Below are 25772 nucleotides of genomic sequence, written 5' to 3'. Positions count from 1 at the left end.
CAGTAGAGTATTGTAACTTTTTCTTCCTTATGATTTTTTTTCTTCTAGCTTACTTTATTATAAGAATACGGTATATAATATATAAGATATGTGTTAATCAACTGACTTTGTATTATCGGTAAGATTGCCAGTCAATAGGAGGCTATTAGTCAAGTTTTTGGAGAGTCAGTTATATGCGGATTTTCAGCTGTACAGGGGTCAGCACTCCCAACCCCCACGTTGTTCAAGGGTCAACTGTAGTGAAATGTGAACTGTTGTGACTGCGTTACCCTATATGTGCATTTGGAGAAGGGCTTAGAAGAAAACAGAAATGAACGTAGCTGATCAATAAGTCTTTGGATATTGTGTGGCTTTCCTTTTCTTTTTATGTTCAAAACTGCTACAATTTTATGCGGCACCTGCGTGGCTCGGTTGAGCATCCTGATTCTTGGTTTCGGCTCAGGTTATGAGATCGAGCCCTGTGTCGGGCCCCACAAGTTTCTCTCCCTCTCCCTCTGCCCCCTCCCCCGCTCACACGTTCTCTCTCTTTCTTTCTCAAATAAATAAATTTTTTTTTTTTTTAACTGCTACAATTTTACAGTAAATGAAAAGACAAAGAGGAGAGGGGCACTAGGGTGGCGCAAAGTATCCGATTCTTGGTTTTGGCTCGGGTCGTGATCTCAGGGTTGTGAGACTGAGTCCTGGGACGGGCTCTATGCTGATACGCAACTGTTCCAGAACATGTAGAAAGCTGAATATTTACCTCTCTTGTCATACCAGTTTGTCAAAACTCAAAGAACAATTAAAGGCCAGTATCTCTCAGGACTATTAATGGAAAATTTCCAGATCAGATCCTGCCAGGAAAGATGGTATAGCTAGTACATTTGAATTCAGGAACATCCACTCCAGGAATCAGGGTACTGAGTATTAGGAAATATATAACCATAATACCCCATTTTAATCAGTCAATGGGGAAACCTAGTCATCTCAATGATTAATGAGAAAGAAGTTGATAAAATTTAATATTTAAAGATTATTTAAGGAAAAAAAAGCCCTGGTAACAGGAAAAAAATATTTTTTAAAAAAAGATTTTATTTATTTATTTGAGAGAGAGAGAGAGAATGAGAGACAGAGAGCATGAGAGGAAGGAGGGTCAGAGGGAGAAGCAGGCTCCCTGCGGAGCAGGGAGCCCGATGCGGGACTCGATCCCATGACCCTGGGATCATGACCTGAGCCAAAGGCAGACGCCTAACCAACTGAGCCACCCAGGCGCCCCTTAAGATTTATTTATTTGTCAGAGAGAATGAGCACAAGCAGGGGGAGCGGCAGGCAGAGGCAGAAGCAGGCTTCCCGCCAAACAAGGAGCCCGATGCAGGACTCGATCCCAGGACCCTGGGATCAGGACCTGAGCCGAAGGCAGACGCTTAACGGCTGAGCCACCCAGGCGCCCCAGGAAAAAAATAAAGTATTTTTATCATATGATATCAGGCTTAAATGGTGACAGTAGCACTGAGGTTGGCAAACTAGGGCCCACAGGCCAGATCAGGCCCAAGTGTTTTTGTAAACAGTCTTATTGGAACATGGCCACGCCCAGTCATTTCCATACTGTCTACGGCTGCTTTAACACACTAGGGTGGACTTGAGTAGTTGTGAAAGAGATTGCATAGCCTGAGAAGGTAAAATATTTATTAGAAAAGCCTTGCCAATCCCAGATGCAGAGCCATCTCCATTCCAGTCAGGGAGGACCAAGACAAAAGGTTCCTCACTAGTCCTTTGTATTAACAGGAAATTCACAAAAGGAATACAAATGGACAACAAATACATTAAAAAGTACATGAGTTCATCAGTCATCAAAGAGATGCAAATTAAAATGATGAAAATAAATATTTGAGGGCACCTGTGTGGCTCAGTTGGTTGAGCGTCTGCCTTCGGCTCAGGTCATGATCCCAGGGTCCTGGGATCCAGCCCCGCATCGGGCTCCGTGCTCTGCGGGAAGCCTGCTTCTCCCTCTCCCACTCCCCCTGCTCGTGCTTTCTCTCTGTCAAATATAAATAAAATCTTTAAAAAAAAAAATCTTATCGGGGCGCCTGGGTGGCTCAGTCATTAAGCGTCTGCCTTCGGCTCAGGTCATGATCCCAGGGTCCTGGGATCCAGCCCCGCATCGGGCTCCCTGCTCGGTGGGAGGCCTGCTTCTCCCTCTCCCACTCCCCCTGCTTGTGTTCCTGCTCTCGCTCTCTCTCTGTCAAATAAATAAATAAAATCTTAAAAAAAAGTAAATATTTGAGCAGCTGTTATGAGGTAGGCAGTACCCCAATCATGCAGTCTACATTACCTCATTTAATACAGAGATCCTGGTGAAGCAAGTTCTTCTGTTTTTTCCATTTTATAGATGCAGAAAACACAGTCTAGAGAGGCTAACTGGCAGGTAAAGATTGACAATGATTTAAAAAGACTATGTTGGAGGGGCGCCTGGGTGGTTCAGTCGTTGGGCGTCTGCCTTCGGCTCAGGTAATGATCTCAGGGTCCTGGGATTAAATCCCACATTAGCGGGGAGTCTGCTTCTCCCTCTCCTCCCCACTCCTGCTCTCTCTCACTATCTCTGTCTTTCTCTCTCAAATAAATAAATAAAATCTTTTAAAAATATTATGAAATGGGGGTGCCTGCCTGGCTCAGTCAGTAGAGCATGGGACTCTTGATCTTGGGGTCATGGGTTCAAGCCCCATGTTGGGGGTAGAGTTTACTTAAGAAAAAAAAAAAAAAAACTAAGAAAGTGTAGGAAGTGGATTCTATTATTCAGCACCCATGGATGGATAGGTATTCCCTCTTTATAGGGTAGTTAAGTTGGAAGTGTCCAATGCAAAGTACGTTCATGAGTTAATTCAGCAATCTCACCTTTGCAATTTATCCATGGAAATAACTGCTCAGCTATGAAAATGTGGGCAGGACCTTTGTTATAGCATGGTTTATAACAGCAAAATACTAAATGCTCCCCAATAGGAGAAAGTTTATGTTACTATGGTGCAAAAATTAAATGGCATATTATTGGGAGACAAAATTAGGTTCATAACAACACAGATGATCCCAATTCTATGAAATTATAAGTCTTTCCCAGGGGAGCTCTGTGGAGAAATGTCACCCACATGTTAATAATTTGTTCTCTGTTGATGGTGGGATTGTAAGCAATATTTGTTCTTTCCCTTTAACTTCAAGTGATTTTGTTTAAAATAAATGTATATAATTGGAATTTAAAAGAACATTATTTTCATCCAGGAATAATATTAAAATCATGAAATCCAAAATTTTTATTATCCCATGTTACTGGGTGGGAAATAGAACACAGATCTTTCATGTGTGTGTAGCCAGATATTATCAGTGCTGTTATACTGGGAGGTTGACCTAATATACAGGAGCCAGCATGTGTGTATATGAGAGATACAGAGAGAAAGATTAAAAGCTTAAAAAATGAGTCCATAAGGAAACACACTTGCTTCTTAAAAGCCAGCTGTATGGGCCTCAGCAGCTGTGTCAGAAGATAAATGCCTCATCTGGGGACTCTGGTGGAGCAAGACTGGCTCTCCAAGCCAGAGATGTGAGCATGATGGGTTGATGTGTCCCTCATTTGTGAGAAGTAAAAATGTCTTCATCTATAGATGTTCAGGACGTAAACACAACGGACAAAACCAGGATGCAGCTAATGTGAATTAAAAAGAAAAAGGAAAAAGTATAGCCTTTAAAGAACCCTCCAAATCTACAACGGAATTTCACCAACTCTGAATAAAATTTCCATTCCAGTAAGATGCTGATCCTCGATCCCTGTATATGATGTTTATGAATATCTACCTGGATATTCCTCTATGATACGCTACTGAGGAGAGGTGGAAGCAAGGAAAACTCGATGAGTTCCAAAGAGAGGAAAGCCTTTTCAGGTGAGCCCAGTGCCATGCTGGAGACAAATACCTGGACTGGGTGCAGGTGGGCATCAAAGTGGCTGGTCACTGATGGAGCAACTGCACAAAGGCTCTGGCCTTTGATGACAGTGGGCTGGTGGAACAGAGCCCCAGATTCGGGGCGGGAAAAACCCTGACTGCAAGAATAATTTCCTGAGAATTACTTTTCTTGAGAATCCCCTTAAGCCTAGGGGTGTCTGGGTGGCTCAGTCGGTTGAGCATCAGACTCTTGATTTTGGCTCAAGTCGTGATCTCGCGATTGTGAGGTCAAGTCCCATGTTGGGCTTCGTGCTCGGTGGGAGTCTACTTGAGAGTCTCTCCTCCCTCCCCCCCCTCCCCCCCATTCCTCTCTGTCTCTAAAATAAATAAAATCTGTAAGAAAAAAATCCCCTTAGCCTAGAATTCTGCTGAGTACCCAGAACAGTGAAATGCTCTTCTAGGTACACCACTAAATCATTTTTGGCAAACACCTATTAAGACACAGAACATTCCCATTACCCCAGAAAGTTCTTTCTTGTCCCTTTCTTGTCCCCAGACACTTCTTCCCTATATATCCCAAAGCAGTGATTTCTATCAGCATGGGTTATTTTTGCCAATTCTAGAATTTACTACGGTGAGATTGTAGTCATATATTTTGTGCATTTTTGTGTCTGCTGCTTTCCCTCAGCAAAAAATTTTTGAGACTTATCTATGTCATTACATAGATCAGTAATTCTTTTTTGTTGCTGTGTAGTATTTACTCCATTGTATAAATATAGCACAATTTATCCATTCTCAGATTGATGGAAACCTGGGATGTTCCCAGTTTTTGCTTACTATGAGTAAAGGTGCTATGAACATACTTATCAAGGTTGTTTTGTTCTTATGGGCATATGCTTTCATTTCTCTTGTGGAAACTCCTAGAGGTGACATGGCTGAGTGGATGTATGCTCAGCTTTTTAAGAAACTGTCAGTTCTACAAAGTGGTTGTAATACTTTCTGCAAGTACTGGCCATGTATTAGAATTCCTGCTGCTCCACATCCTCACCAAATTTTGGCATTGTCTTTTTCATTTTGGCCATTCTAGTGAATGAGCATTTTTTTAAAGATTTATTTACTTTAGAGGGAGCACACCAGCGGTGGGTGGGGGAGGAAGGGGAGCAGAGGGAGAGAGAGAGAGAAGCAGATTCCCCACGGAGTGCAGAGGCAGTCGCAGGGCTCAATCCCACAACCCTGAGATCATGACCTGAGCCGAAACCAAGAGTCACTCAACTGACTGAGCCACCCAGGTGCCCCTCTAGTGAGTGTTTAGTGATACCTCATTCTGGTGTGATGACTAATGGTAGTTAATACTTTTTCATGTGCTTATTGGCTGCTTGGCATTGTTTATTCAAGCCTCTCACCCATTTTTTGTTAGGTTGTTTGTCTTTATTATTGAGTTGTAGGAGTTGTGTATATATTCTGGATACAAGTCCTTTGTTAAATGTATATGCTGCAAATATTTTTTTTTTTTAAGATTTTTTTATTTATTCATTCCAGACACAGAGATACAGAGAGAGAGACAGAACATGAGTAGGGGGAGAAGCAGAGGGAGGGGGAGAAGCAGGCCCCCTGCCGAGCAGGGAGCCCGATGCGGGGCTCGATCCCAGGACCCTGGGATCATGACCTGAGCCGAAGGCAGACGCTTAACCATCTGAGCCACCCAGGTGCCCCTGCAAATATTTTATAAACAAAATTTTAGCAAATTGAATCCAATAATAATAAAATAATAGAAATTTAAAAAGTCATGACCAAGTGGGATTATCTAAAAAATGCAGGGTCGGTTTAACCAAAATCAATAAATGTATTTCACTGTATTAACAAGCTAAAAAAAAAAGTATATGATTATCTCAATACATGCAGAAAAAAATTGACAAAATCCAACAGTCATTCCTGATTTAAAAAACAAACAAACAAACAACTCTCACCAAACTTGGAATAGAAGGCAATGTCCTCAACCTGACAAAGGACATCTACATCCACAGGTAATATCATACCGGTAAAAAACTGAATGCTTACCCCCGAAGATTAGAACAAGGTGAGGATGTCTGATTGCACCACTTCTAATCAACATTGTAATGGAGGTTCTAGCCAAGGCAATTAGCAAGAAAATGGAATAAAAGGAATCTTAGATTGGGAAGGACATTATTTTACTTTTATTTTTTAAGAATTATTCATTTGAGGGGCGCCTGAGTGGCTCAGTCCTTAAGCGTCCGGCTTCGGCTCTAGTCATGATCCCAGGGTCCTGGGATCAAGCTCCGCATCGGGCCCCTGCTTGGCAGGAGGCCTGCTTCTCCCTCTCCCACTCTCCCTGCTTGTGTTCCTTCTCTCACTGTGTCTCTGTTAAATAAATAAAATCTTAAAAAAAAAAAAAAAAATTATTCATCTGAGAGTGAGAGAGAACAATTTGGGGGAGAGGGAAAATCTCAAGCCAACCCCCCACTGAGCACGAAGCCCAACGGGGAGCTCCATCCCAGGACCCCGAGATCACGACCTGAGCGGAAATCAAGAGCCAGAAGCTCAACTGACGGAGCCATCCAGTTGTCCTGGAAAAGACATTTTAAAAAAATCCGTCTTTGCGGGGCGCCTGGGTGGCTCAGTTGGTTAAGCGACTGCCTTCTGCTCAGGTCATGATCTGGAATCCTGGGATCGAGTCCCGCATCGGGCTCCCTGCTCAGCAGGGAGTCTGCTTCTCCCTCTGACCCTCCCCCCTCTCATGTACTCTCTTTCTCATTCTCTCTCTCTCAAATAAATAAATAAAATCTTTAAAAAAAAAAAAAAATCCGTCTTTGCTTCAAAAGATACCATAAACAAAGTAAAAGGTAAGTCAAAACTTGGAAAGGATAACATTCCTAATAAAGGATTAATGTTAAATTTCTGTGAAGAACTTCTGTAAGCCAGGAAGAAAAAGACAACCTGAGAGAAAAACGCATGAAGTGAGATAATTCAAGGAGAACACACAAATGGCTAACACTGTGAAAAGATGCTGTATCTCACCAATAAGAGAAGAGCAAACATCTCAGAATGAAAATTTCTACCCATACTTTTTAATTTAAAAAGCTGACACTACCAAGCATTGGTGAGCATGTGGAGCAAGTGGAATTCCTAACCGTTGCTAAGAGGTGTATGAAAAGGTGCAGTCCTGGGGCGCCTGGGTGGCTCAGTAGTTAAGCCTCTGCCTTTGGCTCAAGTCATGATCCCAGAGTCTTGGGATTGAGCCCCGGGTCGGGCTTCCTGCTCAGTGGGAGCCTGCTTCTCCCTCTCCCACTCCCCCTGGTTGTATTCCCTCTCTCGCTGTGTCTCTCTCTGTCAAATAAATAAATAAAATCTTTAAAAAAAGAAAAGAAAAGGTGCAATCCTTTTGGAAACATCTACCAACATTGGACATAAATATTCATTTGCTATGGCCCATCAGGACCACTCTGAGGGCTTACCCCAGAGAGCCCCTGCGTCTGTCCATAAGGAGACCTGTATATGAATTTTCATAGCAACATCATTTATAGGAGCTGGAAGCCTTTTGCTTGCAATGCTTTTCCCCAGATACCTGCATGGCTGGCTTTCTCCCTGCCTTTAGGTCTTTGCTTGCATATTACCTTCTTAGTGGGCCCTTCCCTGAGCCACCAACTTAAAATCACAACCACCTCCTCCCCCATTCTTTGCCCCCCTCCTTACTTGGCCTTTAGCAATTAACCCCATCCGATGTGTTATATATTTTACTTATTTCTCTCTCTCTCTTTTTTAAGGTTTTATTTATTTGTCAGAGAGAGAGAGAGAGCACAAGCAGAGGGAGCAGCAGGCAGAGCAGGCAGAGGGAGAAGCAGGCTCCCTGCCAAGCAAGGATCCCCTGCAGGGCTCAATTCCAGAACCCTGGAATCATGACCTGAGCTGAAGGCAGATGCTTAACCGACTGAGCCACCCAGGCGTCCCTTTACTTATTTTTCTATTGTGCACTCTCCTCCAGAATGTGAGCTCCTTGAGGTTAGTGGTTTTGTGATTTTTACTCACTACTTTATTCCCAGCTCCTGAATTATAGGTTCTTATTTTTTTTAAGGATTTGTTTACTTATTTGAGAGACAGAGACACAGAGAGCACATGAGAGAGTTGGGGGGAGGGACAGACAGAATCTCCAGCAGACACCCTGCTGAGCCTGGAGCCTGATGCGGGGGCTCAGTCTCAGGACCCTGAAATCATGACCTGAACCAAAACCAAGAGTTGGATGCTTAACCGACTGAGCCACCCAGGCACCCTGCATAGTAGGTTCTTTAATGAATATTTACTGAAGGAACCTAAGTGGCCATCAAAAGTAGACAGTATAAACAAGTTCTGGTATACTCAAACAAGTTCTGGTATACTCATTGAACAGGAAACTAGACAGCCATGAAAATAAATAAAGCTTCACATATCAGAAAGGATAAATCTTGCACCGATAAATACATGGAGCAAAAAATGCAAGTTGCAGATAAAATCTTATATTGATACATTTATATGAATGCAATGCAAAGTAAATGTTTTGTTTTGCTCTGGGATACATATATGTTGTAAAACTTCCAAAACACAGAGCAATCCATATTTCATTCAGGATAGTGGCTGTCTCTGAAAGGCAGTTTCTATGGAAGAGGGGAACATGGGGGTTTCAGCTACATGGATAATTTTTTTTTTCAGCATAAGTGTTTTCATAGGGTTTCACTGAATTCCTCACAACTTTATTATATTTTACATGTTTTTCTTAAAAGAAAAATGAGCAGGGCGCCTGGGTGGCTCAGTTGGTTAAGCGACTGCCTTCGGCTCAGGTCATGATCCTGGAGTCCGGGGATCGAGTCCCACATCGGGCTCCCTGCTCAGCAGGGGGTCTGCTTCTCCCTCTGACCCTCTTCCCTCTCGTGCTCTCTGTCTCTCATTCTCTCTCTCAAATAAATAAAATCTTTAAAAAAAAAAAAAGAAAAGAAAAATGAGCAGACCTCTACCATTAAATCCCTGGGACGAGAAAAGCTGGAGGCTGAGTGCTGAGCTGGTGGCAAAGGCAGCAAGGAAGAGCTGTGCAAGGGGAAGCTTCTGCATGGCCACTGACAGCAGAGAGGCATGCTGACTTCCATGTGGAGGACTCACAATCCCACAGAATGTTGAACTTAATGACTCCTGGGCTCCTAGCTGGTGAAGATGAGTTAATCCTAGGATCTGAGAGCACAGATAACTTCAAGTCTAACTTATTTGTACTAGTTATTTTACTATCGGTGACCCTACGGTTATACTCTCATGAAAGGTCTTATTTGTTCCAAGAATGTGCCCTGGACTCCCCTTCCTTTACCCTTCATTCTCATCATCTGGCTGTGAAGAAATGGAAGCAGCCAGAGCCCTTCAGGTGGTATGGGGTGACCACGCTTTAGGCACCTCTCAGAGGAAAGGCATGCCCCAGGAGAACCTAGATTCTCCCACTGCTCTGATCTTGTCCCATTCAGAAAACCGTGGCAGCTCAGAAATAGCTCAGAACCCCACAGTAGGGGCATCCAGGATGGCTGCGCAGCCCAGCCTTTGCGCCCTCACAGCATGGAGAGAACAGAGTGCTAGGCAGCACGCTGGGGTGAATGGAGTGCGGGAGGGCTTGCGTCAGGGAAGCAGAATCCTCACACCCCTGCAACCCATTCTCCACCCAAAAAGGCCCTTGGTGAATAGCCGTTCCTTGAGAAGCCTGCCTTGCTCTGGGTATTACAGGCTGGACTGCAGCTCACGAAGCAAAACCTCGAACCTACTACCTGTTGTCTCTACCTTTAAAATACCAACGTCCGCAACTGGACGCTGATCACTCTGATCTAAGCTGCCATCATTTCCCACCTGATTACTGCACTGGTTTCAGGGATCATCCTGCTCCTTCCCTCACCCTCTTAGTCTGTTCTCCACACAGAAACAGAAGTGACCTTTTGGTGAGGTCAGAGCTCATCGGTGCTCTGCTCCCAACCATGAGATGGCTTCCCATGTCACTCAAAGCCAGAGTCAGGGCCATCACGATGCCCCTAAGGCTGTCTGCAGTCAGGCCCCCCATTGCCCCTCTCTGATCACCGTGCTGTTCCCCCAACTGAGCAGCCTAAACTGGGGTGGACAAATGCACAGGCAAGATGAATCAGGAACAAGGAGGAGAAGGTGGGGGGCCAGGGAAGCTCGGGGTGAGGGTCACTTCAAACTCAGGCGGGAGGGAGGTTCCAACAGGGCCCCGAAGAGCTGTCAGTGGGCTCGAGGATTCCAGGTTCAGCCGGCGCTGTGGGCTGGGGGTGGTGGCCCAGGAATCCTCCCTGTGCTGGGTGAGGAGCCCTTTCGTCATCCTGGTCCATGCCCTTGAAGAGTGGTTTGGGTAAGAGCCGCCAGGCAGAGATTGCGTGAACCATGTTCCCTGCTCTGGTCTTCAGCGCCTCGCAACAAGGAAACATCACAACACGGGTCCGTGGTAATTCAGGCTCCCATTGAGCTTCGCCATCTAGAAGGAGATCTGGGAACGATCCCTCATGTTCTAAACACAAGGGCTTCGTGAGCGAGGAGAAGCTTCAAACCAGCCGCCTCATCTGGAAAGGGAGCTCAGAACAGCCCCTTCCTCACCGCACTGTAAATGTTAAGTGAAAGGACCCCTTGAAAGCGTTCAGACCTGCGTACGGGACGCCGAAGACTATCGGATTTCGTCAAGGTCGCCTTGCTAAGGGCAGCTGCCGCGAGCCCCCATTTCACAGACGGGCAAACTGAGGCTCACGGGGCCGCGACCTACCCAGGCCTTCCGGAGCTCGGCAGCGGCGGCAGGGAGGGTGGTGCAGGCCCGGGACAGCCGCGTCCGGTTCGCCGGGGGCTAGAACACTAGTCGCCCAGGTGAGCGCCTGACGCAGCGGAGGCGGGACTCGAGGCGGGCTGCTCCCTGTACCTGCCGTGACGACGCTTCCGGGCCAACCGGAAGCGTACCGCCCGGAACTACAACTCCCAGGAGCCCGCGCGGCGCGTCCTGGTCGACGCCGGGGGAGCGGCCGCCATTGTCCGCCGCCGAGGTGAGGCGGTCGCCGAGGCGCTGGGCTTGCTGCTGCCGCCGACGCCGAGGGCTGGGCGGGTCGGGAGAACGAGCGGGAAGACGCGTCGCCTGCCATCGGGGCCAGCGCGGCGCCAGGGCGGGCCCCGCACCTGCCCCGTCCGCGCTGGCTTCGCGCCCCGTGTCCCTTGGTTCTCGCACCCTCCCGCCTCCGGGCTCGCGGCCGCGCTGGGCCGGCTGGGCGGACCCGGGGACACCCCGCACGTCGGGCCTGGCGCCGGGGCGCGGCCGCTGGCCCGGCACGCCTTTGTCTCCCCCGCCGCGCGCCGGGATCCCAGGGGCACCGCCGGGCCGAACCTTGGAGCGGAACAAAAGCCGGACGCCCCGGCCGAGCGATCCCGAGTTGGCGAAGTCGCTTGCCGAGAGCGGCGGGGACCGGCTCGCAGGGGTGGGGGGCCGGGAGCCGCGGGCCAGGTAAGGCGGGGGCCCGGCATCCCACCCGCCCCGGGGGTGGTGGAGGAGGGCGGGCGGGAGGCCCGGCAGCGGGTGATGAGGACGCCTCTGAGGCCCTCACGGGAACGAACACCTTTCTTCCCCAGCGGGTGTTCCTCGTCCCCGCGGTTCAGCCGAGGCGCTGGAGGACGACGTCGAACGCGGGAGGGGACCGGGCCTCGCTTCCTTTCAGCTTGCGGGGACCGCGGACTTTAAGTTGCAAACGGCGTGCAGAGTAGTTTGCCTGCTTTGAGTTTTGGCACAGACCCCCGTGTTCGCGGGGCCCAGTAGGCGTCCTGGTGCTTTAAACACCCCCCCCCGGCATCCGCAGAGCTCTGCCCGTTGGCCTGGGAACCCTCAGAGAGGTCTCGGGACTTGCGCAAAGACTTGGAACCTGGGCCGTTGGTGGTCTGGGCCCCACACCAGAGACAGACAGGCTTGGGCCTGGTGGGTTTTGCAGGTTGATTCCTTGCTTCTCTCCCCTCCTTCCTTCTACGTGAAATTTGCGTGACATAAAATTAACCATTTTAGACTGCATGTCGGGGGTTTTTGTTGTGTATTTAGAGAGTTGTGGAATAAAAAACTATCCAATTCCGGGACATTTTCATCACCTTCCGAAAGAAACCCCTGCACCCATTAAGCGGTCAGTCCGCATTCCTCCCTCCCCGCCAGCTCTAGGCAGCCACTGATTTTTTGGGTGGTGCAGGTAGATTTTACAGTAATTTTTGTAAATCACCGAAAAGTTACCTGGAAGTTGGCACTGGCTGTCTCTTGGGAGCCATTGACAAATATCCACCCTCTCATCCTGGATTGTGCTCTTTTTTTAGCTTATTCAACTCACTCTTCATTCTGTTGTTTTTGACATGTAAATTGTTTTTTGGTGTTTTTTTTTTTTAAGATTTTATTTGTCAGAGAGAGAGAGCACATAAGCAGGGGAAACAGCAGGCAGGAGAAGCAGGCTCGCCACTGAGCATGGAGCCCCACGTGGGGCTCAATCCCAGGACGCTGGGATCATGACCTGAGCCGAAGGCAGATACTTAACTGACTGAGCCATCCTGGCATCCCTAAATTCTGTTTTCTTATAATGCTCCCCAGAAGTCTTCTGTTACTTCCGTGGATGGGCTGTCTTTGTTCCCTCGATCTTCTCCAGAGAAAGGACCACTTTTGTGTTTTCCATCTGTCATTAGGTTGGTACTGCAATTGCATTCCGTGAATCACCCGAATCCCGTGCACCTGGGCAGGCACCTGGTCAGTTGATCTTGTGAGATGGCAGCCATCAACCCGTGGGCCTCGTGGGGTGAGTCCAAATTCTCTTTCTTCTGGGCCGCCTCAGCAGCAACCTGCTGCAGCCAGGGGTCAAAGCTGGGCAGGGGCAGAGGGTTTTGGGGGATTGGAGGGGGTCTCTTGGTCTTGGTATAGAATTAAAACTGAGTGACATTTAAAAAGAAAAAATGGGCACATGGGTGGCTCAGTCGTTAAGCGTCTGCCTTCGGCTCGGGTCATGATCCCAGGGTCCTGAGGTGAGGCCCCGCATCGGGCTCCGTGCTCAGCGGAGAGCCTGCTTCTCCCTCTCCCACTCCCCCTGCTTGTGTTCCCTCTCTCGCTGTGTCAAATAAATAAATAAAATCTTAAAAAAAAAAAAAGATTAAAAAGAAAAACAACTTGTTTGTTGGTGAAAAGGAAAACTTCTTGGTGTAAAACACCATGTAATTTTGTATATTTTATAGTCCTAAGATGTCTCTTAGTTCTAAGAGATTTTCTAGTGATTTGTGGGATTTCTTAGACAGTCATACATCCAGTCAGAATTTCTCTATCACTGCTATATTTTACCTTTATTTTTGTTTTTCGTTCTTATAGCATTGGCATGTAGTTTAAGAACAGTGTAAATAGTGCGATGTCAGTGGTATTCTATCTTTAAATTAGGCTTCATATATCTGTCAGTAAAGACATCGAGGGAGTGTCTTAGATTTTTTTTAAAAATTAGGTAACGTTAAACATTTTATCAGATATCTCATTAGCCGTTTAAGGGATTCTGTTCTTAATTGTTCTGTGGCTACATCACATCAAATTTTCTAATAGTGACTTACCTATGCATTTCTGGTATAAATCTCGCTTATGATGTTGGATTTTGTCACATGCCCTTGGACTCTGTTGATGGAACTTTGTTACACCCATTAGTGAGGCAGATCTCCTTTTCCATTTTGTTGCCTTTAGTCACTCGGATTGTTGTCACAGTGCCTTTCCTTTACTTGTCCTAACCTGATCTGGTGCAGGTGTCCTTACAGACCAGTCCTGGGGAATGGCGGCTGTTGACCCATGGGCCTCCTGGGGTGAGTCAAGAGCCTGTGTCCCCGTTGGCCATGTTGGCTGCTTGTCCTGGCTTCTCCCAGAACTGACCTGCCCTGGCCAGGAATCCGAGCTGGGGGATTTAGGGCTTGGGAGAGTGGGGGACTCTGGTCCAGATCTGTCTCTGTGCAGAGCTGGAACAGGAGAGGATCAGAACATGGCACTGGGAGATAAAGTGATGGTGACGCTTCCAGGACAGGGTGCGTGAGAGTAAATGTGTGGCCATTTGTGGCCCAGGCCCAGAAAGGACGTGAATGGCACCACTGCTCAAAGACAGTGCCTCAGAACAAAGGGGGGCAGTGCAGGGTTCGTGTTTAGGCACATCCCTTATCTTCTCTGAGCCCCAGTTCCTTCATCTTCAAAATGAGGAGATGAGTCTTTTCCTTTGCCCAGCAGAGAGGGCCAGGAACTGGCTCTCCCTGAGCCCTCCCCCCAGGATAAAGGACTTACGTGGGCATACTTCTGGCAGGGAGAGCTGCCTCCGTGACTTTGTTTTCCTCCCCAGCTCTATGTCCTCAGGACTCCACCTGGCATGTGGAAGAGAACCCCAAGGAGGAGAGGAGGGCCCCTGGGCTTCCAACAGCCCAGATCCAGGTGAGGTGGGCTTCTACTTTTTCCTGAAGGGCTGTCCTGTTCCCTAAGGTGTCCAGGTTGTCCCCCGCCATCCTAGTCTATATGTTCCTCACTTTATAACAGCTAGAGTTTGGGTGGAGAAGGAATTGGCCAGAAGTTTATTGCTTTCTGAGCATTCAGGAAGAATTTAAGCAGTTTTCTGTAACTTAGAGCCACATTATCAACCAGCCTATTCACATTCCTAAGCCCTAGCTGTGCTGTGTGTTGTTTTGGGGGATCAGGGGCAACCCTTTTAGCTGGCAGCCCCCCTTTCCTCCTCACACCTTACCTCATGTATTCAGTGCCTGATTCAGTTTGATGCTGTCCTGTGAGCTCTGTGCTTGCTGGGAGGGGAACATGGACGAGTTCAAGCCCTGGTTCTGAGGAATTCTCAGTCCCTTTTCCAAGATGGTTCACTCAGCTACCGAGACCTCATGGCCTGCTGGTGGTGTATATGTGGTTCAGGACATAAGCCTGAGATGCTTAGGGAGGCCCCAAACCTTGGAGGAGCCGAGCCCAACTAATGCCTCGGGAAGTGGGTCAGTCTGCACAGAGTCACTGGGGCACAGAGCAGCTGGAATCCTTCCGCTGTGGGGAGAGAGACTGCCTGGAGACATGACACACTTGCACCAAGAGGTGAGAGGGGTTCAGCAGCCCGGGAAGCAGAGGTCTGGCCTTTTACAGCGCCGCTGGTGTGTGTGGGGCGCGGGGGCACTGCATGACCAGCGTCTGGGTAAGGGCTGACCCCAATTAGAATCTAGGATGGAGAGGCTAGGATGAACGCTGCCAGGCCCTGAACGCCTGCTGCGGAGCCAGGGCTCCATCCTGGTGGTAATAAAGAGCCTTATAAGTGTTGGGAGCAGGAGGCACCAGTGTCTAAAATGTGGCTGGAAGGATGTCCCTGGCAGGAGTGTGGGGAGAAGGGGGCTGTGGGAAGCAGGCTTGCATTTCAGGTGTCAGTGTGACCAGGGCCTAGGAGAAGACCTTAGAGCTGTAAGAGAGTCAAAGCAGGGGAACTTTGTGACTATAAGGGCATAAGGATGGCTCCTGAGAGAAATAGGACAGCAGAGTTGTTGCGGGAAAGGTGGCAGGAAATAGGATAGCAGGGTAGATGATATTGGAAAGGTGTCCTCTCCCTTTTCTCCTGCCCAGCCTCTTCATTAGAACCAGCCACTTACAAACAAAGCTTTTTTGTAACAACTGTATTAAAATATTATTCAAATATCATAGGTTCACCCTTTTAAAATGTATAGTTCTGTGATTTTTCATATATTCACAGAATTGGACAACTATTACCAACCAATACCTACTTCTAGATCATTTTCATCCTCCCAAAAAGAAATCCTGAGCCCATGAGTAGTCACTCCCTGTTCCCACCGCCCTCAACCCCTGGCAGCTACTAATTTACTTTGTCTATTCTGGACATTTCACATAAAGGGAATCATACAATATATGGCCTTTCGTGTCTGGTTTCTGTTTTTAAGGATCATTTATGTTGTAGTGCCTATCAACATTTTATTTCTTCTTGTGATTCAGAGGCAGCCATTTTTAACTTACTGTTTTTGGTTCCTTAGGGTTATCTCCATATTTCTAAGTGAGAGATTTTCATCCTGATTCATGAAATTTACATTTACCCTTTGACTCCCTGCTATGAAAGATGAAGAAAAATAATTTAATTACTATATTTAAGTTTTTCTTTTCTAAGTTAAAATAACAGATTAAACAAATATGAGATACTGAGATATATAAATGTTAATAAAATTTCAACTTTATGCCTCCCCCAAATTAAAAAAAAAATGTAATGGAATCTCCCAGTTTCAAAGCTGACTGGCGAAGTGCATCGCAAGCACGCTGCTCCCACGTGGCAGGACTGCTGTCCTAGGAAGGCAGCCGGGCCCGAACCACGGGATGCAGAGTGGTGGTGGTTTGGCATCAGAGCTTGGGAGACTGTGGTGTTCACTGCTGCTATGATATATAGTCCTTTTTAGATTCTGTAACGGAATCAGCAGTGAGGCTAGGCTGAAAGATGGGCCCCGAGTCAGTCGCCTGGGAACAGAAGTTAGCTGTAATAAAATGCTGTGAAGAAGCCTTAATAACCGCTGGGCTGCACTCTGCTGTTAATTTATGTGAGGGTTTCTGAGAATTACTAGGGTTAATGCTGAGAAAATAAAATGGAGAATTAAAATGACAACACCCTCCAATGTCTGAAGAGTTGTGATTTCTGAGTACATGCTCCTCGCCCCCTCCCCACACTCACTTCGGATTTTTCCCTGTGGAAAACTCAAGACTTGAATCATACGAGTTTTATATTAAGCGAGGTCTTCAGGAACACTAACAAGAGCTCCGTATGTCCCTCTATTGTTCCCTCCAAATTAAATACTGAAATAAAGCATTCACCTGGTGAAAACGTCAAGTGCTGTCATCCCTTGTTATCTGAATAGTCCATTTTGGGGTTCATGTTGGATAGTGAAGTTTCAACTAGTGGGAGCCCAGATCCAATTATTTTGAAGAATAGGGAAAATAATAATATCCCATCTAAAAAAAACTCCAGCCAGCTTCCTCAAATGTGGAAACTCTCAAACCCCTGTATAACAATCCACCAATGCTTCCTGCATGATAAACATGCACATAAACAACAGTAATACTCTGCACTCATCTGTCGTTGTCTTGAGGATGTGCACATAGTTGTTCTCCTTCCCTGCAAAGAACTTGCACTAAAATACTAATGAAATTGTGAAGATGCCAAAGAAGTACATCTGAATGTCCCCAGAGTCCATGAATGGGCCAACTGTCCATGATTTCAGATAATGCAGGAGCTGAAACCCATCTCAGCACCCTCTGCATCTTCCCTCAAACCTTCCCATGGCGGCTGGTTAGCAGATTCCATAAAGTGCTGTAGAGAGCCCCGGTAAGTGCTCATACATACGTACAAGGTGAAACGTGCAAGAATGATTGCAGGAAATTTGGGTGAGACATTTTCCAGTCATCCTAGCAGATGTTTGTAAAATTCAAGTTTAAGGGTTACCTGGGAATGGAACGGCTCACTTCTTCCTGTCCTAGCTTCTAGGGTCTCTCTTGTCCCCACAGCTGGTAATACTGGTCCCTGACTTCCCCCATCTCTTCTTTCTGTTTAACGTCCAGTCTTGGTTTTGCATTTTCTGCATCTTCAAGGCCTCCAATGAACTGTGGGCCCCAACATAGAGCTATTCAGCTGGGGGTGTTTTTTTTCTTCCTGTTTGGCAGTCCACGATTCCTTCCACTTTGATAACACCTACTGGAAATCTGGAAATACTTTTTTTTTTTTTTAAGATTTTATTTATTTATTTGACAGAACACAAGCAGGAGGATTGGGAGAGGGAGAAGCAGGCTTCCCGCTGAGCAGGGAGCCCCATGCGGGGCTCGATCCCAGGACCCTGGGATCATGACCTGAGCCAAAGGCAGACACTAACAACAGCCACCTGGGTGCCCCTAGAAATACTTATTTGTTTAAAGTTTTGTTTGGACAAATTCCATCATTACAGAAAAGTCTGAAAAGTAATCAAACATGGTCTCCATTACTCTGAACAGTTAATGTTTTGTCATATTTGCTTAGTTTTCCTTTTACACAGTGTCCAGTCATTCTTTTCCCATGCTTACCCAGAATGACTGCTTATGGTGTGTACACGGCTAATTTATTTTCATACTCATACATAGGTCATCTATTTCTATACGTATCACTTAGATAATAATATTCTATTTTTTTAAGATTTTTAAGTCATCTCTATACCCAAAGTGGGGCTCGAACTCACAACCCTGAGATCAGGAATCTCATGCTCTGTTGACTTGAGTCAGCCAGGCGCCCCTATTCTATTTTTTTTTAAAGCAGTGCTTTTCCTATCTAGCTTTTCTACGCCTTTCTTTGCTTATTCAAGGTCGACTTTAAGGTCCATCCATGTGATAAGTTCATTCCTTTTGCCCTCTGTTCATCCTTTTCATGGATGGGCTTAGAAGTTCCCTGCCCCCACCATTTTTGCTATGTGTGAACATTCTTGTAATTTCACTTTGTGCACACATATATATGTTAATGTAGACATACCCCTAGAAGCAGAATTATGCTTAGTTTTAGGGTGCACGTGTGTTTTCAATATGACCAGTGCTGCCATGTGGCCCTTTGAAGGTACAAAGCCTCTTGTCACCACTCTGGAATAGTGCCTGTTTCCCTGCATCTTTGCTGCCACTTGGCAGTGTCAGGTCTTCTAATTTTTGCTTATCTCAAGATGAAAAAGGTTTATTGTATTACTTTGCATTTCCTTGATTGCTAGTGAGATTGGGTATGTTTTCATATCATTACTAATCATCTGTATTTCTCTCTCATTCTTAGATTTGTGTACTCTCTGACCTGTTGATACGTAGGCATTCTGGATCCTGATTCTTTGCCTTACATGAATTGTCTTTTCCCAGTCTGTAGCTTGTCTTAATTTTGTGGTGTCTTATCAGTCAAATGTTTTCCAGGATATTTTTGTCAAACATATCTGGCTTTGTTTATGGCTAGTGTTTTTGTGCCTTGTTTTAAGAACTCTTGTATTAAAAAAAAAAAAAAAATCTGTCCTATTCCTTTATATTTGTTCTGTTTCTGAGGCCTTCTGTTTACGTGGTGGGCCTCCTGAAGCAAGTGCTGTGTCTTCATATTCAATGAATTCTTGTTCTTTCAGAGCCCCTCTGGCATCGCCCTGTCCTGTTTTATACTGAAGCCTCCAGGCGGGGAAATGGAATTGCAGTTCACTGAAAGTTGGCTGTATCTGCTGCCTATATTCTGTTTTCCTTTTGTTCCCTGAATTTGGTCTCTCTGCCTGTGCTGCACATGTTCCTCATGTATCCAGGGCTCCTCCGGTCTGTGTTTGCGAGGAAAGAGCAGTAAGGCTGTCTTTGAGCATCCTGCTTTGCTGTGGCTGAACCAGTCTGGTTCCTGATTGGCCTCCCTTTGTATTTATGTGTCTGTGTGTCTGTGTATCTGCCTCCCAGCAAGTCTCACTCTAAGCTCCGTGGACCTGGTTGGGCCAGGACCATCAAGTTGGTTGTGCTTCCGGTTTCCCGGGTATGCAGTTGGCTGTCAGGCCACAGACCTCCCAACCCTGTGTCCTGTGGAAGAGATTTCAGCTCCAGGGTTGCTGGTCACCTGAGCAGCCTTAGAACCTCACACGTTCTTGTGTGTGAGAAGGGTCTGGGCAGTGTTGCCCAAGTGTAAGTGCAGGGCAGTTGGTGGTCATGCTGCCCCCAAGGTGGAGTGGCCATTTGGGAGGTGGGACCATTGGCAAAGCTCTCCTGAATACAGACTCCCCTGTTTTCAGCCTGGTTCTCACTCCTGCCTTCACTGTATCATGTAAGCTCAGGGCCCAGAGCCTCTCCTGGGAACCTCTTCCACTGTAGCCCCTTCGAACCTGTGGGGCTGGGATCTCCTCTGCTGTTTCCTTGGTCTGGCACACTTTCATCTGTTCCCTATCTTGCAACAATGTGTGGGACGCCACCTGCCAATGGCCTCTTCTGGGTATTTCCCATTCTTAGAAAACTTTGGGGGATTTTTAAGCCATAATGTGGAATCTGAACCTTGTGTTAGTTCCTGTTACCATTGTAACAAATCACTGCAAACTTAATGGCTTAGAACAATATACATTTACTCTTGTTCTAGAGCTCAGAAGTCTAAGATGGGTCTGTATAGGCTCTTGGCAATCGGCCAGCTCTGTCTTCCAGCTGAAGCCTCTTCTTTGGCATATATTGTTATGTCTTCTCCCCCTCATAAGTCAATAAATGGTAAAATTTTTCGAAGACAAAAGAAAGGGGGGGGGGCTCTGTAGGGCTGTGTTCCCTTTGGAAGCTCCAGGGGAGAATCTGTTTCTTTGCTTTTTCCAGCTTCTGGAGGTTACCTGCATTTCTTGGCTCAAGGTCCCCACCTCCATCTTCAACGTGCATCACTCCAACCTCTGCTTCCAATGTCCCATCTCCTGCTTTGACTCAGACCCTCCTCCTCCACTTAAAGGGACCTTTGTGATTACACTGAGCCCACCGGGATGATACAAGATAATCTTCCCAAATCAACATCCTTAATGTAATCACATCTCTGCAAAGTCCCTTTGTCACATTAAGATAGCAGTCATAGGTTCTGGGGTTTAGGATGTGAACATCTCTCGGTGGGGGGCATTATTACAAACACCCGTGTTCAGTAACAACAGCCATCAGCTATCAGCTTTCTGCCTTTCTTTTCATCTATCCTGGCACTTTCTGAAAACTGGAATATCTTAAAGCAAATCTCAGCTATTCTGTCATTTTGCTTATAAACACGTGTATATTTCTAAAAGATACATAATTTTTAGAAAATAATATCTTTATCACTACCTTCATCACACCCAATAAAATTAACAGTAATTCCTTATTAGCTAATACCCAAGCAATGTTTGATTTTTTCCACTTGTCCCCAAAATACCTTTTATGGTTGGTTTGTTCAAATGAGGATCCAAAAAGACCCCATATTATGTGTGCTTCATATAGTGAAGAAATTAGGTCAATTGTCTTGTTGATTTGCCTGATTTTGCTCTCTTGATGTCATTGGGTGAGTTCCTCTTCCCTTTGTCTCCTGTAACTGATCATTGGACTGGAGGGCTGAGTAGATTCAGGTCCTATATTTTGGGCAAGATTACATCATTGGTGGTGCTGAGTCCTTCCTACTGTGTTGCATTAGTGGGCACAGGATGTCTGGTGATCCCATTTTCGGATGATGTGATGTATTAGGCTAACAATAGCTGCTTCTCCATTAGTCTTCATGTTATTTAGACACGTTCGTTCCCTGTCTGCCTTTCATGTGTGATTTAGCAGTTGTTGATGATCATTGCCAATGTCCACTATTTGATTAAAGGTTGCAGAATCACTTTCAGTCCTTCAGTGTCTATTAGATGTAGTTCTTCTATTCCTTTTTAAGTTTGTGCCCGGGGATTCCATTATGGTCTTGGAAGGGGTGGTTAGCCTGGTGGTTGACTTGTGGCTCAGTTCACCAGGTTGATAGCTGCCAGGATGTGGGTTTGAACCTTGTTAAGTATAGGTGAACTTGGAAGCCATCAAGTAGATGCCACCTTCTGGGGAAATTAGGTGGTATGAAGTGAGCACAGCAGGAGAATCCTGGTTAGAAAATATGGCCTCCCACCTGTTCCCCCTGGTGTGATGGCTCCGTGAAAGGACACTGAGCTTATGATTTCAGCTCATTTAGGCTTTGTGCACTTCTCTGTCCAAATGTTCATTTAAATTAAGAAGTTTATGTTACGTAAAACATAGAAGCATCACCCATCAAGGAAACTGAAGCCTAGGCAGGTCTGTAAAAGCAAACCAAGGTGTTGGCCTTGATGAGTCCAAGGTTAGGCATAGTTTCACTAAGAGAGGTTGGGATGAGCAGTTTTAAGTGCGTTTCAGAGTAATGGAGTCACTGCAGCAGAATCGGTTCTGTGTTTTAAGCCAAGCATTGTGTGAAGGTGGAAGGGGAGCAGTTGAGACTGACAGAGTACAAGTTGGCACACTGAAGACCCAGTCATGACAGCTGACCCTGATCAGAGAGAAGCTCAGTTTGCCTTGACTAGCAGGGGCAGAAAGGAAGGCCGTGGGAAAGGCAGTGACGTAGCAGGCTGTGAAGGCATGGGTAGAGGTTCACAGGACTCTCAGAGGGGAAATTCACTGACACAGAGGTAGACCAGAAAGCCAGTTTCCAAATGGAGGGGAGGACCTAGAAGCTGTTGGGGCCTGTGGGGATTCTAACATACTACCCATGTGACAGCTCACTCCCACTCCCACCACAAGGGAGGGCATACTCCACTCCACCCTGGACTTGCTAAGATAACTGAGTGCTTAAGAGCACTGTGAGAGGGGTGCCTGGGTGGCTCAGTCGGTAAGCATCCACCTTCAGCTCAGGTCATGATCCTGGGGTCCTGGGATCGAGTCCTGTGTCGGGCTCCCCACTCAGTGGGGAGTCTGCTTCTCCCTTTCCCCCTCCTGCCCCCCTTCGTGCTCCCTCACTTGCACGTGTGTGCGCGCGCTCTCTCAAATTAAACAAAATCTTCAAAAGAGAGAGCACTGTGAGGGATGCATTTGTTGCCAAAGTCAGACTTAGGTTATAATTCATCTTCCCCTCTAGTTTTCTAGTGAGCATTCCTGCTTCTATATTTCCTAAAAAGCTCAGTTGGAACATTTTAAAACTCAAGTGCTTTTTTTTTTAAGTTTTTTTTTTATTTGACAGAGAGAGAACACAACCAGGGGGAGGGGTAGAGGAAGAGGGAGAAGCAGACTCCCTGCTGAGCGGGGAGCCTGACGTGGGGCTTGATGTGGGGCTGGATCCTAGGACCCTGGGATCATGACCAGAGCCGAAGGCAGAGGCTTAGCCCACTGAGCCACCCAGGTGCCCCAAAACTCAAGTGCTTTTTGACAACAACTGTAGCTGATTCTCTTTGGCCTGGGCTGCTCTCCTCAAACCTGTCTCACTCTGAGCTCCAGTCCTTGGGACAGAAAAGATCTGGAAATGGAAACCTCCCTATAGTGGCCAGGAAGACAGCCTGTGAATATTTAGATCATCCATCCAGGTCCTAGATGCACATGTTGAGCAGACTCCAACCCAGTGCTTGTCTGCTTTCTTCCTGGTCCTGGCCTTCAGTATGTTCATCTCCAGAGAAGAAGGCGGGCATTGCACTGGTGGGAATCCCATTCTTACTAGCCAGTATTACTAGAATTGGGTAAGAGCCTTAGGAGAGACCTGCTCATCTTCATTGTGGTTATTATGGGGCCACATACCTAATTCCCTAAGAGTACATCCCAAATACAGGGCCCTTGGGTTGCTCCCAGTGGGACCTGACCCAAATCAGTTAGAGTACTGAACGTATCCAGGACAGTTCCTCCATATCCTGTCTCTTCCCCAGTGCAGTCAGCCTCACTCTATCCCCAGAGAACATGAGAGGGTGTGGCAGCAGGCTGAAGAGGAACATCTGTGCTCTTTTAGGAACCAGTGACCTTCAAGGATGTGGCGGTGGACTTCACCCAAGAGGAGTGGGGGCAGCTGGACCCTGTTCAGAGGACCCTGTACCGCGATGTGATGCTGGAGACCTATGGGCATCTGCTCTCTGTGGGTAAGGCGGAGCTGCCTGAGTAAATGAAGCAATTTCCATTGCAATACTTTCTGCTACTCTGTGTTTAAAAGCTCACAGGCTGGGGGCGCCTCTGTGGCTCAGTCGTTAAGTGTCTGCCTTCGGCTCAGGTCATGATCCCAGGGTCCTGGGATCGAGCCCTGCATTGGGCTCCCTGCTCCGCAGGGAGCCTGCTTCTCCCTCTCCCTCTGCCTGCCTCTCTGCCTACTTGTGCACTCTCTCTCTCTCTGTCAAATAAATAAATAAAATCTTTAAAAAAAAAAAAATCTCACAGGCTGTAACTGTGGTAATGAATATTAACTAGGTTTATTATTATCATTTCACAATGTATACACATACTGAATCATGTATACCTGAAACCGATATTATGTAATATGTCAGTTCTATCTCAGTTAAAAAAAGTTATCAATCCTTAACACTACCACCACCAACCAGTAACACTTTTTGGTAAATCTAAAAAAAAAAAAAAAAGACCTCATGGGCATCTCAGAAGGATTGAGATGATCTTGAGCCCTGATGTTCAAGGACTAATTCCTAATGCTTATAAAGCATGAAGTGGGAGAGACTGCTTATTCTGCCCGAGTGAGAACTCAGGGAAGAAGAGGCAAGGGCAGTTTACAAAGCTGTGTTTTTCCTCCACGCACAGGGAATCAGATTGCCAAGCCGGAGGTCATCTCTCTATTGGAGCAAGGAGAGGAGCCATGGTCAGTGGAACAAGCATATCCTCAAAGCACTTGTCCAGGTGAGGTCAGGCCCCAGGTGGGAGCAAGGAACTTTCCTCTAAGCCCTCCTTGTTTGAGAACTGGGCTGAGCACGTGAGGAGTTACCTTCCTCAGACATTCACGATTCCCTCCAAGGAGATTTATCCCATGTATTGACTTTTTTGCAGCTGTTGATACAGAGCAAAGATGGCCACCTTGTTAACAAGGTAACAGTTTTTGTAAGCTGCAGTTTCCCTTCCTTGCCATCCACTCTCCTGATACCACCTCTCGTATTCTCTGCTGCCCCTCTCTCGATGATTTCTCGTTCACTTACCTGCTTTTAATTTGTTCTTATTTCCTTTATTGCCAAACTTGTAGCGAGGGGCCACAGACCCCTCTTCTTCTTCTTTTTTTTTTTTTTTTAAAGATTTTTATATAGGTAATGTATTTATATGGCTCAAAAAACCCAGAGCTACATAAAAGGAGTAAGCTGAAAAATCTCACTTACTTTTGCTGCTGTTGTCTACGTTATTCTTCCCATACCTCTACACACACAGGGCACACACAAAGGTAACCACTTTTTTACTATAAATTTTTGAGCTATTTTCTTAGTGGTTGCCCTGGGGATTATAATTAACATCTGAATTTATAACTCTCTAGTTTGGATTAATACCATTAACTTTATAGTGTACAGAAACTTTCCTTCTGTATATCTCTATTCTCCCCCATTTATGCTGTTATTGTCGCAAATTACATGTATATATCGTATGTCCATCAACATAGACTTATAATTATTGCTTTGTTTTTGTCTTTTAAATAAGATAGGGAAGAAAGTTACAAACAAAGAATGCATTTGTAACGTCTTGTTATATTTACCTATGTAGTTACCTTTATTGATGCCCTATTTTTGACTTACTGTCTAGCGTCCTTTCATTTCAACATAAAGGACTCCATTTCTTCTAGGGCAGGGTTTGCTAGCAGACTCTCTCAGGTGACGCTTATCTGGGAGTGCTTTCCTTTCCTCTTCATTTTGGAAGGAATGTCTTGTCAGATACAGAATTCTTGGTTGACAGTATTTTTCTTTCTAGCCTCCATGGTTTCTGAAGAGGAATAAGCTGTTAATCATATGAGGATCCCTTGTATGTGATGAATTTCTTCTCTCTTGCTGCTTTCAGGATCCTCTCTTCGGCTTGTAATAGTTTAATTATGATGGGTGTTCTAGATTCCCAGGAATATGTTAGAAGTTTTCAAAGCCCTGTGAACATCTCATCCCTCAGCTTTTTAAAAATCTTTTTGGTTTTGTGTATCGTTTGCCTCAGCTATTTTCCATCCTCTCAGGCAGTACAACTTTTTAAATACATTGCCTGCAAATGTTTAACAAATACCTGCTCCCTAGAGGCTTCTAGCCCCTGACAGCCTTTCAAGGGAGGTCTTCCAGGGAACCACCAAATAGGTCAAATGATGACTGCTCTTTGGGAATGAGGCTTTGGGAAGCCTCCAGCTCTAGTACCTCTAGTACCAGAAATATGGG

At 46.2% G+C, this 25772-nt stretch overlaps 1 protein-coding gene across 11 annotated transcripts in view; it reads left to right on the top strand.

Moving 5' to 3' along the window:
* Positions 1–7905: 7905 nt before the first annotated feature.
* Positions 7906–25772, top strand: part of ZNF606 (zinc finger protein 606) — a 30479-nt gene continuing 12612 nt past the window's right edge. For 4 of the 11 annotated variants that reach the window (XM_034986114.1, XM_034986112.1, XM_034986113.1 and 1 more), the window contains exons 1-6: positions 12442–12730; positions 13707–13763; positions 14285–14373; positions 23396–23522; positions 24187–24282; positions 24430–24468. In XM_034986114.1, coding sequence (XP_034842005.1) covers positions 12700–12730; positions 13707–13763; positions 14285–14373; positions 23396–23522; positions 24187–24282; positions 24430–24464 — 435 coding nt within the window. In that variant the 5' untranslated portion in view covers positions 12442–12699 and the 3' untranslated portion in view covers positions 24465–24468. Of the gene's footprint in view, positions 7923–10928; positions 10964–11186; positions 11416–12441; positions 12731–13706; positions 13764–14284; positions 14374–23395; positions 23523–24186; positions 24283–24429; positions 24469–25772 lie in introns of those variants that run through there. The other 7 variants (XM_034986115.1, XM_034986116.1, XM_034986110.1 and 4 more) reach the window with 5 other exon arrangements.

This window comes from Mirounga leonina, unplaced genomic scaffold (genome assembly GCF_011800145.1).
Source record: "Mirounga leonina isolate KUSES-001 unplaced genomic scaffold, KU_Mleo_1.0 Mir_376, whole genome shotgun sequence".
NCBI lineage: Eukaryota > Metazoa > Chordata > Mammalia > Carnivora > Phocidae > Mirounga > Mirounga leonina.
This window is presented reverse-complemented; position numbering and strand designations above follow the sequence as displayed.